Consider the following 20,910-nt stretch of genomic DNA (forward strand, 5'->3'; position numbering starts at 1 on the left):
ATTTTGGTTAAGACATACTCTTGAGTGGTGCAAGATTACAACACCAATGCTTATTGTCAAACTTGGTAATAAGTGAACCCATGATCATGTGGGAGTAGTATATCGGAGAGACACGACGATGTGTGCATGTGTAAAGTGGATAGTAAGGTGAGGTCCACCTAAAAAAATTCAAACTCTACATTGCCTAAATATGAACACCATCACATAAAAAATAGGGTGGAACCCACCATAATATAAGTATTTTTATTGATAGTAATTTGTTTACCACTTTGACAATATATCCTATCTAGTAACAGGACTCGTTAATGCTTGCTACCTCATTTTCCACTATATTTTGAATGCCCTGAATCAATACAAACATCTCAAGGGTGGTAAATTTTGTATATCATTAGGTGAAATGAGTCGGTTGTTCCAATGTTTAAAAAAAAACCTTAGATTGATGAAAGAGTAAACTTCACAAAACTACACCTGAGTCAAGTTTCACGAAACCACAGGATTTTTATATGGCATATAACTATAGGTATTTTGGTCCTTAAGTTTCACAAAACTTCATAATTAACTAATCATTCTTTGATCAACTATAATTACCCATTATAAATATCATGTAAAATTATGTTGTACTTATAAGTTTTCCATACATGATATAAGTTACCCGTATAAGATTAAGTATTTTTATTTTGTTATAGTATTATGTTAAATTTGTTAACATTATGGTTTTTTTAACCTTTTCGATCATATTATCCATGTTTATGTACAAAATACCAAAACACTCGTGGTTTTATGGAACTTGGACTACAATAAGTATCATTTTGTGAAATTTACTCTAAAATAAGAGGAGTTCTGAAAACATTTATTAAAAAAACAGAGGTAAATGTGAGGTTAGTTGTTTAATCAATGCAACATTATGTATCTCGTCCGTGAGGTACAACTACAACATGACAAATTGAAGGTTGGCATGAACAGTTTGTTTTTGTGTTCATTTACTATTGCACCTAAAAATTGTATTTTTGTTATCTTGCGATGAGACTTTTTTTTAGCACAATTCTTTCTCACCAAGGTAAAATTACATGACCAAGGTAAAATTCTTCATTTACTATTGCTCTGAGTTTTTTCAAGCCTTTTATTTTAGCATTTTTTCCTAAAGGAATTTTCGAAATATCTTATATAGCAATTGGCTAAACGTCCCATAATATCTCTCCATGAACGAAAGGACTAAAAATTTCTCTAAACACAACTTAACGAAAGGGATTGATCAGCAACTTGGAGGACTGGAAGAATAAATTAACCTCCTGATCATTTTGTTTACTCTCTAGTCCCTTCCTTGAACTCAGTTGATGATAGCATTTACTATGATAGCTTTATTTGGAATCCATCTAAATGGTCAAACAAATTACTTACTCCAAACAAAAAATATTATCACTTTGACTCTCACCTAGCACATGCATGCACCACATTATTATATGTATGATGTCCAGGGAACAAACTATAAAAGAGAGCACAAGAAGAATCAAACATCACATTAACATCTGTATTGACTGAGCTGGCTAGATAGACAGACAAATTCACGAATAACTTACAATATACTCTCTCTGTCCCTCTGTCCCATATACTATTTAGCATAGACTAATAAATGAACAAAAGATTTTTACTGTTCAATAAATAATCAATTGTTGTGGAGGGATAAATAAGGGTAAGATATAAGAGAAATGGAAAGAAACTTGATTAATGAGGCGAGTACTAATGTAAATAAACAGTGTCATAGATCCTTGTGTTGGACAAGATTTACGGGTTGATCTTTTGGCTGAGCATATTTACAAAAAAAAATAAATTGTTAATTAAACTTTTATATACGTGTTTTTAACCATAGGCGAAGCTAGCTAAAAATATCGTCGGGGTCATCTTCATTTCATAGCATAGAAAAATATGGATTGAAATAATGTTTTAGTAGAGATTTTAGAAATTTCGTTAGGGTCGTCCGACCCCGACCAACAGGCCTGGCTTCGCCCCTATTTTTAACAACCTAAAAGTCGACACGGAAAAACAAACTACGATAAAAGAATTCAAAATCAAAACTAAATTTAAAGCTAAAAAATTAAATTTTGGCTATAAGCACGAGCAGAAGCGAAAAAATGATGATGTTAAATTATACGAGTTTTTATATTCTGGAGCTGAGTAAATAATTAATGGTGATCTATCACATCGTGCATTAGTGCATTATTGTTAAGATAAATTAAAACACGTGTAGTGTCCGTGTCCTGTATTCATCTTTGTCATGGTCCAGTCATGCATGCACCCGGAGTTGTTGGGTAGTAGAATCCATCCATCCTCAACTTGTCACTTATTTTGTACTACTCCCGTTGTTTGTTTGCTTGCACTTTGGCTAAACCCTCCCGTTGAAACTTGCAGAGCCAACTGTGGCGAACAGCTATAGACAGATAGATAGACAGATATTTGGAGTTGTGAACTGTAATTGACAAATTACAGTAGTTGAACTGCATGCATTCTCTAGGCAAGCCCTTCAAGGATGCATGGCCGCCCCGGGGGGGGGGGGGGGGGGGGGGGGGGGGGGGGTGCTGGAGGTGGGACCACCCTAGCCCCCAATATATTCTAAAATTTATGATATTCATCTATCGTCTATTAACTAGGTTCATTTTTATGCATTGAGAAGAAACTATCGGATAAAATTTATGACTTCGCATCCAAGGACATGTTTAGTTCCTAAAAATTTCCGCGCTCATCCGTCACATTGAATCTTTCAAAACATGTATAGATCATTAAATATAGTTTTAAAATAACTAATTGCAAAGTTGGAAGGACTTTGCGAGACAAACCTTTTGAGGCTAATTAGTGCATGGTTAGTCATAACTGCTACAGTAACTCATAGGTGCTAACGACATATTAATTGGGCTTAAAAAAATTGTCTCGTGATTTCCTGACACCGTAAGTAATTAGTTTTTTAATTAGTCACCGAAGTAGTCTTTCGACATTTGATCAAACATCTGATATAACACCCAATCCAAAAATTTTCGTAAACTAAACACGCCCTAAAAACGTTAGAAGAAATTTTTTAGATAACATATACCATGTTTCTATATAAATATTATTTCCGAATGTAATTTAAATATTTACAACAATAAGTCACGTGTGTGTATATATATAAGTATATATCTGTTGATTATTATCATATAGTAGTATTATAGGGGTCTACCTGTTTAGTTTCGCACCGGGCCTTTGAAATGTGAGGACCGGCCCTGCAAGGATGATGCAACCAATCTTTTGTTCGTTAGCTAGGATGATCCTAGACAGTGTTACTCCAAATAACTCGCCGACAAAAATTAACTGTCCTACTAATTAAAACTGTAACGATTGATCTGCATTGGATATTTGCCTGTTAACAAACGTTGCTGTGGATGTTCTGCATTCATACTCTTAAAACAGAGTATCCATTTCCAAAAGTAACCTGGGTTAGTAAGGCAATTTACCTTTTTATCTCAACCAACAAACCGCATATAGGGGTCCTTGTATAGCTTTTTTATAAAAATAATAGTTTGTGAATAAAGATTTTAGATAGATGTTTTTTAATCTAAAAACAAAGGCCAAGAACTAAACTACAATGAGAAAAACCACCAAAATAGACTCTAAATTTAAAGTTAAAAATTCAAATTTTAGCTGACAAGCATCGACAGAAGCGAAAAGATAAGACTGATACTTGCTTTCTTGGACCCAATACAGGCTTGCATGCATTTATCAAGGTGATGCATGTACAAATCGTCCAATTCTGACCGTGTTACCACACGTACGACAAAGGCATGGCTTCTGTCTGTTTTCAACACGCCTACGCATCCATCCCCTGAAGATATATAGGCTTCTTGCTGAAGTGATCGGCAAATTAAACGCATGCTGTTTTATTAGCTGTTCCCCAAGCTAGCTAGTTGGCAACTTGGACTCACAACATGGCTTTACTATGACATCATCTTTGTATTCTTGTCAATGTGAGCTTGCCATAGCAGTCGTGTCAACGAAATCGAGAGCTAAGATTTGGGATTTTTTATTTTAACATACACTCAAACGACTGGGAGCCGTTTGGGAGCCGTTTGTTGATTTAGATTCAAGAGATCTGATTTTATTATACTACACCGATAATACTTATTATAGAAATTTTTTATAGATAAAATTAAAACTAAAATATATAACATTGCGATAAATTTATGTGTCATATATCATATTAAAATAGATGAATTGATAAATATATAGTTTCTAAAATATTTAATATACTTATTAACAATATAAAGTTAGATTTAAATTTAATTAGACTAATGTCGCTGCTAGTGTAAGCAGATACCGCAACCTTGCCCAAAATTTGTGTCAAATCATATCGTGTTTCGTAGAAATAAAAGCTAAGAGTTACAGACGGACAAAATTATATATTAGAGTATATCTTAATTAATTCGTCTACTATATCCCAGCATAGTAATCCTTGACAAGTGACAACTCGAGTATTAGAGCATACATAACATCTCATCCAAATTTTCTGCTCCATATCTGAATTTGAGTGATCATCCTAAATTCATCTTCCATATTTATCTGCACTCTTGCAGACGTAGCACCTTCTGTCTTTTTCTTATGTTATGCTTATAAGCTAAAACTTGATTTTTTTATCTTAAATTTAGAGTTAATTTTGTGTTTTTTTTCATCGTAACTTATTTTCTTGCTTTATCTTTTATATCGCTAATATATAAAAATTTTATTTATAAACTATTTTTCGTTTACAAATATGTTGTTTTTCTTATTCCTTCTCAATATGCTAAAGGATGGGCATTGCATCTTCCTTATCACACCTAACTATATTTTGTTAATATATATTAATGCTCTATTTCCCCTTTAGCATATATACTCTTGCATCCTCATTTGGAGTAAGAATTCACTCCTCTCATATGGATGATGGCTAAAAATAAAAAATGGGTTGGAGAAACTACTGGACCATTTTTTTTATCCTTCCTCATCTATTTTTGAAAATGGAGTATGACATAGATGAGCCGTTGGAATACTCTATGCTTCTCGAGTTAAATTCAACATCAATTATTCATAATCACACGCAGCATAAATAATCTCTACACTGACTCACTGAGTCACATAAATACCACATTAATTATATAAAAATTACAAGCCATATAAAAAAAAGTCGAACATAAAATACACCATTATGCACCGGCGTAGTCGATAACACAGGAAATAATTTCCTCACGAGCTGTTAGGTCGACAAGAGCTCTCAAGTAACCCCAACTTGCAGGCGTGTCATGCCTGCACCCATGGTATATATTGTCCTCTTGCAAGCTGTGCGATACTATCTTATATTATATTACTACCCCATTTCATAATGCAAGATGTTTAAATTTTTAGTTGCAACGGTTGACCATTCGTCTTGTTCAAAAATTTAGTATAAATATAAAAAATAATAAATCGTACTTAAAGTTCTTTTGATAATAAAGTAAGTCACAAACAAAATAAATGATATTTCCATAATTTTTTAAATAAAATAAATAATAAAACATTATAAATAAAAAAACAAACATCTTACGTTATAAAACGATGGATTAAATGATTGCGAGGCCTGAAAGATAAGTTTATGGATGCATATGGGATACTCGTCCCTGTCTCGAACGATGCGAATGCCTGTGGGGACAGTAGCAGGATCTGTTAGATTTAAGTAGGTGTTTGGTCCAATTAATTAAACCTAAACACCCGTTCAGCATGTGTGTGCTTAGTCGCGTATGGAAAATTGACAGGAAAGATCGATGAACCGTGGTGAAAATTATTATTTACACTAATTGTGAAGTTCAAAAAGAAGGATACAGAAGCCACACGCATGCACAAAATTAACTCTAAATTTAAGACTAAAAATTTAAGTTTTGGTTTATAAGTATAAATAAAAATTAAAAGATGGAGGTGGTTGTTACGATGATCTCAACTCGGTGTGCACGCTCTCACCTGCTATCAGTCCAGGCCTCTCCAAGTTGGAACCTATATCTCTCTAATCTTACTTCGAGAGAATTGGGGCGAATCAGATTTTTGGACAACCCATCTTGTTGACAAATACGCCATCGTCACCATGGCTATTGGCGACACTGACAGTCACATTATAAGTTAATATATTATACTTACAGTATAATCATATTATAAATTATAATGTAATTACATTTAACTAATCTTAGGACGATTTTTATATTCAAAGTTATATAGGTAGTCTACTTAACACAGATAACTAATTATGGTAAACCATTTACACTTAATCTTGGTGATCCAAAAGCCACCTGAAAATTCAGATACTAGCACTAGTAGTTTTTTTCGCAAAGAAGAATTGGCTATGTTCCTTGCACCGTGGCACAAGCATCCATTGTTGGTGCCAAAGTGCACGTCAACACCCGGCCACCTCTTCCCCGACGTCCACCATGAAAGCATGCATCCAGAAGCTCATCGCCGTCTCCACGCATGCTGGAATGGTAGTCCAGCAAATGAGGCGCTGCTGGCTGCAGCACGGCTAGCTTGGCGTGTCAACTGTCGATGTTATGGACCGTACATGTATATATATGTAAGACTTATGGCATGTTTCGATTCAGGGACTTTTAAGTAGTCCCTGGACTTTTTTCCCAGTAGTCTCTAGGGTTTTTTTTGTCCCTCCTGTTTGGGAAGAGGGAGTAAAAGTGTCTTACTATATGGTACAAATACTATAGTACCACTGAGAAGAGAGGACGGATGGGTGGGGGAGGCGCCGGCCGACAAGACGGTGGGGGTGGGGACGGCGTCAGCGTCGGCCGGCGAGCGGGGCAGGGGCGACACCATCAGGCGGGCAGGCGGCAGAGGGGAGAGAAGAGGGGGCGGGGATGGCGTCAGCCAGCGAGCGGGTGGGGGCGGGGGCGGCGCCAGTCGGCGAGTGGGGCGGGGGTAGCGCCGTCGGGCGGGCGGGCAGGCGTCAGAGGGGAGAAGTGGGGAGAGAAGAGGAGTAACGCATAGAAAGAGAGGAAAAAAGTCCTTAAAAGTCCCTTTCAAGGGACTACTGATTTTTAAGTCTCAGGGACTTGTTTTGATCCAAACAAGTTCTTATTGATGCTATATGAGGATCAACTTTTAAGTTTACGAAGATCAATTTGTGATGCTACTATGCTAGTGCCTTCTCTCTCTATCCTTTATGCTTATGTACGTGGATATTTATTTGTGTAGATACATGTTGAAAAAGCACACATAAATGCTAATGTTTTATAATAGAGGTGGTACGTCCTAAAAATTGATGTTATTTCATCGTCGCCTCAAACATATGATTTACTTTAACGAGGAATTGTTCTTCTACTTCAACAAACTAGAATTTGTTAAATAGTCCCATATTGGTTATGGAGGGGCAAAGGAACTATGATATAAGTAGGGGAGCCCCTCACCTCAATGGCTAGCTTTTGAGGTGGAAAAGGTCATTTACGATCCTACAAGTGGTATCAGAGCCTGGCTAGTTTAACATCTCTGGCCCAATGGACACAGTGTGTGAAGGCATGATGAACCGTAGGTGCCTGCAAGGATGCGGGGCTTGTATACCTGATGGACCGTGGGCTGGTGATAGCCTGGATACGGTGAAGAAGCCGGTGAAGGACTGAAGGACACCAATGTGTGAAGGGGGAGATTGTTGAATAGTCCCACGTTGGTTGTGGAGGGCAAATGACCTAAGATATAAGTGGGGGAGCCCCTCACCTCAATGGCTAGCTTTTGAGGTGGGAAAAGGCCCTTTACGATCCTACAGAATTGTTCTAAAAATAAAATCTGTGTGACAAATAAATGGGACAAAACATAAAAGGGGTCAATGTTTAGCATTTTTAGGGAAAAATGCAAACAATATATTGAGCATAAAATAATTTATATGTGTTCCTTATAAATCTAAAAGCAAAGGATAGAAAATAACCTATGATAAAAAAAATATTTTTCCCATCCTAAGTAGATGCTATCAGATACTAAATTTTTCATAGAAAACAATGGTATCTCCTTGTACCTTTTTAAGGATGGTAAAATTACTCACTATAAAAACTCTAAAATCAACTCTAAATTTAGAATTGAAAATTTAAATTTTATCTTATAATTTAGCTATAATAATTTATGGGGAAAACATCATAATGCCATAATGGTTCCTCTTCGAGATGTTATGTACTCCTCCTAACGCTTTAAATGGGAGGGTGACATCTCCCTTATATATTTTTGGTTGTTTCAGAAAATTTCTAAAAATATGTAAAAAAAAAGTATGTAGACGTTTTTGACATCCCTGCCTCACCAAAAAATCAAGTATAAAATCAACCTATAGTAGGAAACATATATAAATTTACGGTTTTTTAAAAAACGCATGCATTTAACTATATATGTAGACCCAATCGAAGGTAATACAAGATATCGTAAAGAGTACGGTCCTTGAGTAGGTACTAGGGACATTAAAATTTTAATATAAAATTTAATATCTTCTAGCACCTAGGTATCAAAATTTTACATTGAAATTTTGGTATCTCCTAATAGCTTCTTAAGGATCGCTCTAATACAAAAGACGGTACAAATAAGAAAACCTCTGTACAATAGGCACCTTAAACAATCCCGACATGTAGGACTATACATGTTAACAGCTAAACAAACAACTTTCTTTTCCTTTAATAATTTGGTTTCTATGTCTAGACAGCCAAACCACCACAAAAAAAAAAAACTAAGACGAAATATAAGAGGAAAGGAGACTAAATACAGAATAATAACCCAATTTGCTGACAACGCAATATAACAAGAAACAAAACAGCAGATGCAGACTGACCGCCGGTGGCGTGACGTGTCATTGTCATCCGTAGCCACAGAGCTCCACGCCATGGCTGAGTCACTCACCTGCACCACCCCTCTCAGGAAACCCAAACAGGATAAACGCCACTGATATCTCTGCCAAAAAGATTCTATTTTTAAATTTTAGTATTCAGCGTTTGAATATCTATTTTATTTTAAAAATTTATAAAGAAGCTAAAAAAAATTAGTCAAGCGTAAAGTACTATTTATATTTTTGCTATCTAATAATAATAAAAATATTAATTAAAAAAATTTAAATAGGATAAAAAGTCAAACATTATATTCAAAAACTGATAAATAAATGTATTTTGGAATGGAGTATCTCGTATAAAAACACAGATACTAACGGGTAATAATCGCTGCTACGAGAATATGTCACATGGCAGCTTTCGGGCAGTATCTCTGAATCTTTCCCTCCCCGGCTATAAAACACAGCTGGGTCTCTTCGTCCTAAGCAGAAGCAGCAAACGCCATTGCCGTGCTCCTCGACTTGTGCTTCTGCTTGCTGTTCATCTGCTCTTGACCAAAAGAATCAAGACCGTGGTTAGCTTGGGGGTTGGACCAAGATGACCATCACCATTGAGCAGCCTCACCTCGGTGAGCTCATGATGCCGTTCATGTTCCTTGTTGCTCTGGTTTTTCTTTCTCTCTTTTTCTTGTTCTTCTTCTTCTTCTTCTTGTGGTTGTTCTTGGATCCATGAGGAAAGACAAGATTCAGTAATGCTCATGGACGGGATCATGGATATGTGAGGTTCTGACACGGTGTCCGGCCGGGCCGCGTTCGCTTGCAGATGGTGCCGGCGAGAGGAAGGCCGCCGGCGACGACGCGGTGGAGCTTGTGCTCGACGGCGGCTTCGTCGTGCCGGAGTCCAACGCCTTCGGCAACAACTTCAGGTCAGCCTTCCCTCCCGCCATTTCATTTCCTCTTCTCTCCATCATCATCTCATGTTCCGGCTTCTCAGCTTATGGTCAGCGGCCTATGTAACAAAAAAACAGAGCAAAACAGAGTGACTGCGAGGTTAACAATTTTCAAGTGAATTTGCACAATTGATCGTGTATCTTTACTACTCCTTGTGAAAAAGAAATCCCCTTCATCTTAAAATTTAGCAATATTTGCGGTACAAATTTAAACTAGAAATTTTACTATATTTTTGCGACGGGAGGAGCAAGTTATTTTCCTAGTAGAGAATTGGTAGGCAAAAACATGGGCACGTCTCGAAATGAAAGAAACGTGTGGCCATCGTGTGGTTGTTGGTTTCGGCTGGTACACCTCTCTGTCTGTCTCACCATGTCCTCCCAAATCCCAATCAGTCTCTCTCTCTCTCTCTCAAGCGATAAAAGCTTTTTGTCTCCTGCAATGACATTAAGTAATTTTTTTCCACAGTTAATACTCGGTTTTAGGGGGGGGGGGGGGTTAAATCAACCAAACAGAGATGCTCCGTCTCTCCCCTCTCCATCTCTACTTCTCTCAAGTACCGACAAAAGCTGCTTGTGTCATGACATGGCATTAAGTGATCATTCCAAAATTAACCCAAGATTTCAGGTGGCAGGAGGGAGTTTAAGCTATGGCAGATTAAAACTAGTAATCTAGAGATTAAAAACATTCGTGCATGTGTTGTCTGTGGTTTCAAAACTCGTAATCGAACTTCAAAATTGAAGTTTTGAATGTTTCTGATGAGAAGAAGATAGATTTGACCACTAGCTTAAGCTTGCTTACTCCCGGATTTCGTCAAACAACATTTTCTTAGAATCGATCACAGGTTTCTGCGTGTCTGCCTGCCTATGAACGCGACGGCCTTACGTGGTATTTTACGTGGCTGCACTGACATGGCCGTTTTGATTACTCCTCCTCTGGACCCCATCGTTTTCGCCTCTTCAGGAATCGTGTGCTTTCAGTTTGATCCTGAAAGAACTCCAACGACATTGGAACAGATCGGAATTGGATCTTTCTTCATAAAAAAAAATGGATGAACAAGAATGATCGTTATGGCACGTGTAATTGCAGGAATTACGACGAGGAGTCGGAGAGGAAGGAGACGGTGGAGGAGTTCTACCGTATCAACCACATCAACCAGACCTACGATTTTGTAAGTATATTTCTAACATTTTTTATTTTTTTTCTACAAAGAGATAATCATGGTAAAGCACTCTCTCCATTTTAAGATATAACTTTACTTAATTACTCTTAAAATGATTAGATTGCAATAAATGAGAGCTTTACATAAACGTTCATGCTATTTTATATATATATATATATATATATATATATTAAGAAAGACGAATGAACAAACTCTGGAAAGAAATAATGCCTCCATGTGTCAATTATTCGTAAATGGAAGGAGTAAACAAGAGTGGAACATGAGCATGACATATATGTATCAGAGATTTGCTCCGATCTAACAAAAAGTACCTCGAGGTATCGATACCTTGAGGTACCAAATCATTTACTACTGTTGGATCTAACTGAGTAGAATGTGCACGGTTAGATCGAACAATCAAAAACGATTTGTTACCGCGAGGTAACAGTACCTCGAGATACTTTTTATTACTTTTTGTTAGACTGAAACAACTATCTATGTATCGAACTGTTTAATATCCTAAACAACAAGTAAAATAAAAAGGAAAAAGGATGCTCATACATGTATCTGCTTTTCTTTTTTGGTGCTCATTGTGCAGGTGAGGCGGATGAGGGAGGAGTACGGAAGGCTGGGGAGGACGGAGATGGGGGTGTGGGAGTGCATCGAGCTGCTCAACGAGTTCATCGACGACAGCGACCCGGACCTGGACATGCCGCAGATCGAGCACCTCCTCCAAACAGCCGAGGCCATCCGCAAGGACTTCCCCGACGACGACTGGCTCCACCTCACCGGCCTCATCCACGGTAACCTTTTCGTAAAGGTTTTTCTTTTTACTATCTTTAAAAAATATCTCGAGATATTAAAAATTTTAGTGCAAAATTCTGATATGTTAAAGTACATTATACGCAAGATAACTAATTTTTTACACTTACCCTAAAAAGTGTGTGGTACTAGAGGTTTTTTTAGAATGGTAGAAAAAACTCTTCATAAAAAAATAACTATCATAGTAATTACCCAAAAAGTCACCTTCAACCGTCGCTGACAAATAGGTTCTACATGGTACACAAATAGGTCACTAACAAATGACATATTTACAAATAAAAAATAATCTGTGAATAAAACTTTTATATACATGCTCTGAGCAATCTAAAAGCCAAAACTAGAAAATAAACCACGATGAGAAAACCATAAATTAACTCTAAATTTAAGGTTAAATATTTAAATTTTGGCTTATAAGTATAAACACAAGTGAAAAAATGATGACGATATGTAAGAGGCGGTGAGTCACTGACGCACAGATCCTACCACTGATGGATAAGAAAATTAGGCACGATGCAGTGATATAAGTAGAATCAGTTATGGTTCATAACAATCTCACTGGATATTAGTCACATAAAAAAGCAATGACACTTCTGACGTGTTACATTTTCTTTTTTCTTTTCAGATCTGGGCAAGGTGCTGCTGCATCCCAGCTTTGGGGAGCTTCCACAGTGGGCAGTTGTCGGTAAGAAACAGCACACACGAACAACAAGCTTAATTTACATCAATAATACACATCAATCATCTCACTGGAACTTATTCAGATTCAGCTAGCGACATTAGCTGAAGTTCCATCCATCTCTGAATCTGAAATTTCTATGTATGTGTGTTGCATCGTCTTTCAGGCGACACCTTTCCCGTTGGCTGCGCATTCGACGAATGCAACGTCCACTTCAAGGTAAGAACGCATCGAGCAAGCTGTTCAAGGCAGATAAAAAAGATAGCAGATCTTCAAACAGTGAGCTTTTTTTTTTTGTTGTTGTTAACTTAGTCTGAAACTGAAAACTGTGTCTGAAAATGTGCAGTACTTCAAGGATAACCCTGACTACCATAACCCAAAGTTCAACACCAAGTTTGGGGCTTACTCCGAGGGCTGTGGCCTTGAAAATGTGCTTATGTCCTGGGGCCATGACGATTACATGTACCTGGTACGCCCAGTTCATCGCCATCGTCCTGTCGATTTGTTACATGGGAGCAAATCTTCATTTTCTGGTACTGAATTTGCAGCTTGTTTCTGAATTATTGAGGTGTTTCTTGTTTCTTGTTCATCTCAGGTGGCCAAGGAGAACAAGACAACTCTTCCTTCTGCAGGGCTGTTCATCATCAGATATCATTCCTTCTACCGTAAGTTCGCCGAACAGTCATTTTTTTTCTTCTCATTTTGTCAGAGAACTATAAGTTTTAAGTACGGTTTAGCTAAATCTTGCGATTGATTTCACATGATTTTCAGCTCTTCACAAGCATGGAGCCTACATGCATCTGATGAACGATGAGGACAAGGAGAACCTCAAATGGCTGCATGTGTTCAAGTAAAGCCACCACATCGATCACCAATCAATCTATCCAAGTGTATGAAAAAAAGAAATGAAGATTTACTGACCATGAATGCTCTCTTCTGCAGCAAGTACGACCTGTACAGCAAGAGCAATGTGAGGATAGACGTTGAGAAGGTGAAGCCCTACTACATGTCACTCATCGACAAGGTATGATCTGAACTCTGAAACCTGCACATCTCCTCTGAATTCTCTGAAGCCTGAAACATCCATCCTTTCTTTGTCCTAGCTACAACCTGAAGAAATGAACTCTTTTCTTCTTTCTATGAATTCTCTTGCAGTACTTCCCAGCTAAGTTGAGATGGTAAACACTGAAAAGGGCAAAGAGAGAACAAGAAGATTTATTCCAAATTATCCTGTAATAGAGTTCAGTTGGCTGTACAAGTTCATATATAGTAAGTGTACCCATTTTGTATGTGAAGATCACCATTTGTTGAGCCATGGGCGTGGAATAAAAAGTTGACAGTGGTTGTTCTTTTGCAAACGTGCCTCTTTTTAAAAAAAAAAAAAATCTACTGGCTAGTAACGAAGTTGCATGTTTCAAAAAGGTGAAATCTGCCAAAGAGTTGAGAAAGTAAGCTTTGGATGTGTGTGCAAATTTGCATGCTGTATGGCGAAAGATGAGATGAACTGAGCCTGGATGGGCTTTCCGGGACGAGATGAAATGGGACCCAAGTTTTGTACAAGATGGCCCAAGTTATTTTCATACTTTCCTGTGGTGAGATGAACACTGAGTTGTTTTGAAATGGGCCTGATTCAAAGATCAATGGTGAAGTATATGGCTTGAAGAGTTTAAGCTTGCGAAATTATTTTCTAAAAGAAATACCAAGACGTGTTTTGTCAACTTTTACAATAGAAAAATAGAAATTGGTCGTTTCCAAAAAAAAAATGATCCTTCTAGGACAAATTAGAAATGGACTGATAGCCCTTGTATAATAAGGTACTGTGAAATGTTTGGATAGAACAAGTTATGAGTGGTGGGATTGTGAAGAAATGAATGTAGATTTAAGATGAAATGTGTGGAGAATAATGGACAAGGATGACCAAGATTGAAACTTACTCTTCAAGTGTATACAAAACTATACTCTCTCCATATTTTATGTATGATACCGTTGACTTTTACGATTACGTTTGACCATTCGTCTTATTCAAAATTTATATCCAAATATGCAAAATTATAATGCATACTTAAAGTTCCTATAATGATAATCATATTATAACAAAATAATTTATAATTTATAATTTTTTTGAATAAGACGAATGGTCAAATGTGGACCTAAAAGTCAACTGCGTTATATAAAAAAAATATGGAGGAAGTATAATTTTACAAACCTGTTAGGCAAACATGGCCCGATGGTTTGTAGTGCAATGTAAAGGTGCTATGTAGAGGGGAGATACTCTCCTCTTCTTCTTTTTTATAGCACATTAAATTCGAGGAAAGCCACGTTATGGATTATTATGGGCACGCTTATCAGGCTAGTAAACGTGTTTCATAAAGAAAATTATATATAAAACGTTTTCATCTCATCATTCATTTTTAAAAAAGAAGTTTAACTCGACCATTTATTTTTAGACAAGGAAGCCACCTTTATACCGTCAAATAATTATCGCAAGATCAGATAATTTAAAAAAATCCGATAACAACAAGAACAAAAATAAAAATAAATGAAGAAGACGACTGTGGTTACGAGGAGGAAGAGAAACAAGCGAGTACAATCCCAGCATAATACTACTTGTACCCTACTCTGAGAACCGGACCGAGTAAACAGTACTCCGGAGTACTGTCCCTCTCTCTTGCTAAATGTTTAAATGTTTGACGTCGTTGATTTTTTATATATGTTTGACTATTTGTCTTATTTAAATCTTTTTATCAAATATATAAAGCTATATATATATACATAAAAATATATTTAATAATAAATGAAATGATATAAAAATAATTAATAATTATATAATTTTTTTAATAAGATAAATAGTTAAACATGTATAAAAAAATCAATGGCGTCCAACCTGGGATTACTACAGTATACAGTAGCAAAGTACCGTGCGAAAGAGAGAAAGAAGCAGGTAGTGTATACGCCCAAACAATGTACGGCGCCAGCTTTTCACGGCAACACAAGGACAAAAAGGGGAGAGAGGTTGGCCGTCATCCAATCCAAAGGACGTGTTCTTTAATCTTTATATATTAATTTAAAACAACAAGTCGTCTCCTCCCTTGCGATTTGGAACACCACGCCCCGCTTTTCGTCGGCCGGTCGTACGTCTTCTTGGGCCGTTTTTCTGGGGGGTTTTGCTTGACGACCGCGACGTTCGAGAGCGAGGTGGACGGCGGCCGAACCATCTCCTTTGTAGTAGACGACTCAGTATATCTGTGATTTTAAAATGTGATTTTAAAACCAAAGTTGAAAATAAACTATGATTAAAAAAATATAGAACCAACTTTAAATTTTTATTATCATTTATAAACATAAACGAAATGTCAAAAATGGAACATCCGATCACTGCAAAATGTAGCACCCCGCCTCGTCGTTGATCCTTACCTGCAAAAGTAAATCTAGCAGGCCGTCCACCACCCACCTCACCCGCTGTGCCGGGCTGCTGGGCTGGGTGCGTTGGTGCGAGATCGCCTCCGTCCGCTCCAGTCCCACCAAGGTTGGAGCACACGATGGCGCCATTGCCCAAGTTGCATCGCATCCGGCAGCTTTTTTTTTTTTTTTTGCAAGAAGTGTAAAGTTACACAAATGGATTCCATCATAAAATTCGTGGGTATTAGGCCATTTTTGATGTAAGTTTTATGTGTCTAGAGTAACATGTCATCTAAAAAGTTTAAAACTAGGATAAAACATCACTCTATTAATGTATAGTTTCATCTATTGTTGCTTACTAGGTTACAGTGCATAGAAGATTTCATCTACATGAAACTCATTTAATCTCTCTCTTCTTTAATACATTTTTAATACATTGTTACATCATCAAAAATATGTACGTAGCACCCTATTTATTATTCATAAAACTCCCATTGAGATTTGCGTTACTTCCATCCATACTCAAACCCACTCCTCGTTGTCGTCTCAAATTTATCTTATATTCGACTTTATGTTTTTTTATTCATATATATACTAATAAATCTAGACATGTATATATTGATATATAAATTAATTGAGCCGAACAAACAAAGTCTTTCAATCCTACTAGAAAAGCACTGCAGAGGTTCCAATCTATGATCTGTCTTGACCATTCTGCTCATTATAATTAACTCGTTTATAGCGTGATCATACATGATTATATTATAATAAAATAAAATTATATGTTTCTTCGTGTTGGATTGAGACGTAGCACAAAGTACTTTGATGTTGTTTCATAACCACAAGAGAGGAGGAGTGACTAATTTGAAACGGTACTCCTTTTATGAATTTTTCGGTGTTTCGGTAAATAATTTTTCAATGTTCACTTGAATTAAACCAAAATATTATGGTGATTTTTTATGTTTTTTATTTTTGTCTTTTGATGAATCAGAGTTGTTATTATTTTAATAGATGAAAACTCGATGTTTCATAATATATCCTGAAATTTTTTTAAAATGATGTTTTATTTGTGTTTCAAAATTTCAATTTTTGAAACAATTGTTAGTGAACAAAGAAAAAAATATATGTAATGAAACAGTGTTTGATATTTAAAAAGATGAGGCGCACAAGTTAAGGGCCGGTTTAGTTTCAAAAAAAATTTCCTAAAAAAATTACATCGAATATTTAGACAGATAAATGGAGCATTAAACCTAAATGAAAAAAAATGCACGGTTAGGGAAAAACCGTGAGACTAATCTTTTAGGCCTAATTAGTCCATGGTTAGCCATAAGTGCTACGATAACCCACATATACTGATGATGAATTAATGAGGCTTAAAAAATTCGTCTCACGATTTCTAGACAAGTTATGAAATTCATTTTCTTTATTTTTGTTTGAAAACCATTTCTGATATCCGATCGAACTATACACACCCCTTACATGAGTTTCGAAATGACTACTAGGAAGTACTACTGGCACGTTCGTGGTAGTCTCAGTGGTACTCTTGCTACGTACACATCGCACGTGCTTTTGTGTGAAAAAAAAATCAGTCAGTAAAGTTAGAAGCCGCATTAAGAAATTCAATTTTCAGTGTAGATTTAAAGTTTTTTTTATTGTAGTATACTTTTTAGCCTTAGTTTTAATTTTAGCTCGCTAAAAACACGTTTATAAAAGTTTTGTTCCTAAATTAGTTTTTATTTGCAAATAGATCATTTGATTTTTTTTCTAAATAAAAAAACTATCCCCCGTTATCTCGCCTTGAATAATTCTCGATCGATCAGTGCAGATTTCCATTGGAGCCAAGCCGACAGTGCCACGCGAGAAGGTCCACCTCCTTTTCATTGCATCTACAGCAAAATCTCATTGGGTCAACTTATTCTCAGTTTTTTATTCTTTGTTTTTTTGCGTGTCTGCCTTCATGACCGCTAAACGACATATATTTTAAAAAAGATTTTATATACAAGTTTATAATATCATATTTTCTAAAAAATATTTTTAATTTTATAATAGTTAATTTCATTATTTATATTATTAAATAGCTATAAAAACATAATTTCTCTGTGAATCATCTCTCAACTTTGTTCGGTCGTATCCCTCTGTCGGCCTCTCCCATCAAGCTAAAACGGCTTACCGCTAGTGCCAGTGTGATCATATTATATGCAATTATTAGGCCAATAAGGGCCAGATTTTTATAGTGCGTGTGCATACTCTCACTACAGAATCATGCACCATTATTTGTATTGACAGACTGAGTGCTTGTGCAACAGGCTGCCACACACACACGGACAGAGAAAGTGGAGTAGTGGACTCCTGGTGATAGTGGCGTGTGAAGGCAGAGGCATTGCACTGGACGCGTTAGTGACGGTCACGCTGTTTCACTGAAATGAAATTAAGTAGGGACAAAATGACTAATTAACGATTAAAAAAATAAATAACTTGTGAACGATACTATTACATTAAGACTGAAAAGTAAATTACGATGAAAAAACACTACAATTAATTCTTAATTTAAATTTTAAGTTTTAGCTTCTAAACATAAACATAAGAAAAAAAAACTCTACCATTGGTGACATCCAGCGGTACACGGCGTAAGGATATCATTATCTTGGGAAAATTTTATATAGGGAGGTTCATCTCAAAGAGACACTATGAGAGATGATTCGTATATGCACATACACTCACGAGTGCATCTACTTAGCATGCATAATAGTGATAAGGGTCTCTTTGCAACATATGGTATAAATAACGAAGAAATAGAAAAAAACACACGTATACGAATTATATAGAATGTACATATGAAACAGAGGATCGGAAGACATGGAATTTCATAGGATGTTGTGTTTGGAACATATGAATCGAATAATGCAGGAATTTTAGACTAAATAGTAATCCCATCTGGTTTTAGAATAAATCCTACCATTAATATCACATTCTCTTCCACTGACAATGGGTCATTGTACTATAATACCAAGCATTGGAGATCATCTTTTTCTTCGTGTACATCTTCGTGTACAGTAGTTCTTTCAAAGAGGTCGGGGGCTGGATTCTATTTTCCTGTGAAAACATGGGTACTGAATCGTGTTCCCATGGAATTCAGGGGAGCAAATTCTTTTAAACCAAACATGTGCACAGTAGCCAATCCTAAGGAATCCCAAATACTCTGTTTTTTCTTCATTTATCCCCCATTCCAAAAGAAGCCCTATAAATGTGTGGGATCAATAGCTATGGTGTTTTTTTAAGGGCTTCTTGGAATGCAGGACTTTTGAAACACAGTAACAGAAAAAAAATTGTAGGATTGAGATGTCATGTATAAGTAAATCCTGCATAAATACAAAACACAAGAATTTATAAGATAATGTGTTTGGATAGCTCAAGGGAAAATAATACAGGAATTTGGATTGTTTCTAGAGATAAACGGGGAAGAAGCATGGAAACTCTCAAAGGAAAATTAAAATAAGGTTGGATCTCACGTTTAAAATTCCTATGGAATTAGCGTATAGGATTAAAATCCAAAAAAAAAAATTTAGCTAGCTTCAATCCTATGTTCCAAACAATCTAGTTAGGAAAATTTCCAATATTTATGAAAAATCCTCTATTCCAAAGGAGCTCTAAGACTTTATAATTTTTTAAGTGTGTGAACAGTAATTACCATTGTATATTTTAGAAACTACAAAGCGTGAGGAGGCATTGATAGTGATGACAGATAAACGAAGAGTTAGGAAATTTAAAACTAAGAAAAGTTAGGCAGTACCACGTGTATAACCTTTTTTGTCTTGTTATACCTTGATGCATAGTTTATTTACGAGATGCATCTTTTATATATTTTTGTCACGTACCCCATCGTCCCATAAAAACTAAAGATAAGTAAGATGTGACCCCACAGTACCATTAATCTAGATAGAGGGGTTGTCTAGATTTGTTGGAATAGGAGGAGTCACATCCCTGCATAGGTTTAGTTTCTATAGGATGAAGGGACTGCATGATAAATTGGTTTTTTCGGTGTACATGAAAATTTGTTATCTTTGTTCTTTTCTAGTTAAATTTGTACTTAAGAGACCAATAAAAAATAAAAGTGCTAATATTAATCTCAAAGGACTTCAAGTAATAGTTGGTGAAACTAATTACCTCGTCTATTCCAACCATGAGTAAATCTAAAATAAGACGTGACACAACACAATACTATAAATATAGATAAAGATCTATTTACATTCGTAGCACTGCGATACATCAGTTTAATACTAGTTTCAGACGCATAGAGTACAGCACACAGTAGGAGGGGCCTTCTATGGAAAGGAGCATTTATATGATACATTCAGAAAGTCTCCCACCATGATGTCGTACAAAGTTATTGTACGGTATAGCATTGCATCACACAATGATCCTATAGGAGCTAGTACTGTTGAATGACCACCCAGTGATAGATGCATTCAAGTACTGTACATGCATGATGCCTTTGCAAACAGCTCGTTAACGTAAGAAACAAATAAGATCTCCGTACAGACCTGCACCAGCAAAAAGGATGGATCCATACAAAAGGCAAACTGATTATCCACCAGATCTCTCTCTCTATTCTGGGGTTATTTTGTAGCTTAAGGGGTGATTTCAAACGACATATTTACAAATGAAAAATAGTTAGTAAATAAAAATTTCATATACGTATTCTTAGCGATCTAAAGACCAAGACAGAAAAATAAACCATGGTGAAAAAACCGTAAAATTAACCCTATATTTTATAATTGAAAATTTAAACTTTAACTTATAAATACAAGCATAAGAAAAAGATGAGGGGTAAAATTTGCAATTGTTAATTCTGTTCACGCTGGTGACATGCAACTTTTCTCCCCCCCCCCACCCCCTGCCCAAAAAAAACTCACAAACCATCATCGAGGCTTACAGTGTTATATATATATATCAATGCGGCATTCTTATTAGTTTTGGTGTTTAACCAATCTGTGATTTCTCATCCTGCCACCTATGCATAGTATTTGGTTTGTAGTAATTGAATTTTATTATCAACAAAATATTGGCAAAATAGCCATATAGTAATTT

The 20,910-nt window shown here is 36.2% G+C and overlaps 1 protein-coding gene across 1 annotated transcript; it reads left to right on the forward strand.

Annotated features, from left to right (window-relative positions):
• Positions 1–9,316: 9,316 nt before the first annotated feature.
• LOC102721453 (probable inositol oxygenase) lies at positions 9,317–13,819 on the forward strand. Its single transcript, XM_006656104.3, has 11 exons — positions 9,317–9,444; positions 9,639–9,741; positions 10,853–10,934; positions 11,524–11,728; positions 12,370–12,429; positions 12,590–12,642; positions 12,770–12,892; positions 13,019–13,088; positions 13,195–13,273; positions 13,366–13,447; positions 13,579–13,819. The coding sequence occupies exons 1-11, from the start codon at positions 9,414–9,416 to the stop codon at positions 13,603–13,605; spliced, it is 915 nt and encodes a 304-aa protein (XP_006656167.1). The 5' UTR covers positions 9,317–9,413; the 3' UTR covers positions 13,606–13,819.
• The last annotated feature ends 7,091 nt before the right edge of the window (positions 13,820–20,910 follow it).

This window comes from Oryza brachyantha, chromosome 6 (genome assembly GCF_000231095.2).
Source record: "Oryza brachyantha chromosome 6, ObraRS2, whole genome shotgun sequence".
NCBI classification, from domain to species: Eukaryota; Viridiplantae; Streptophyta; class Magnoliopsida; order Poales; family Poaceae; genus Oryza; species Oryza brachyantha.

What these genes read in the sequence shown, in the direction of transcription:
- LOC102721453 (XM_006656104.3), top strand. Translation starts at nt 9,414, where the DNA reads ATGACCATCACCATTGAGCAGCCTCACCTCG. An exon ending in ATGACGATTACATGTACCTG is followed by an intron (nt 12,893 to 13,018) that starts GTACGCCCAGTT and finishes TGTTCATCTCAG; the next exon opens with GTGGCCAAGGAGAACAAGAC. An exon ending in ACATGTCACTCATCGACAAG is followed by an intron (nt 13,448 to 13,578) that starts GTATGATCTGAA and finishes ATTCTCTTGCAG; the next exon opens with TACTTCCCAGCTAAGTTGAG.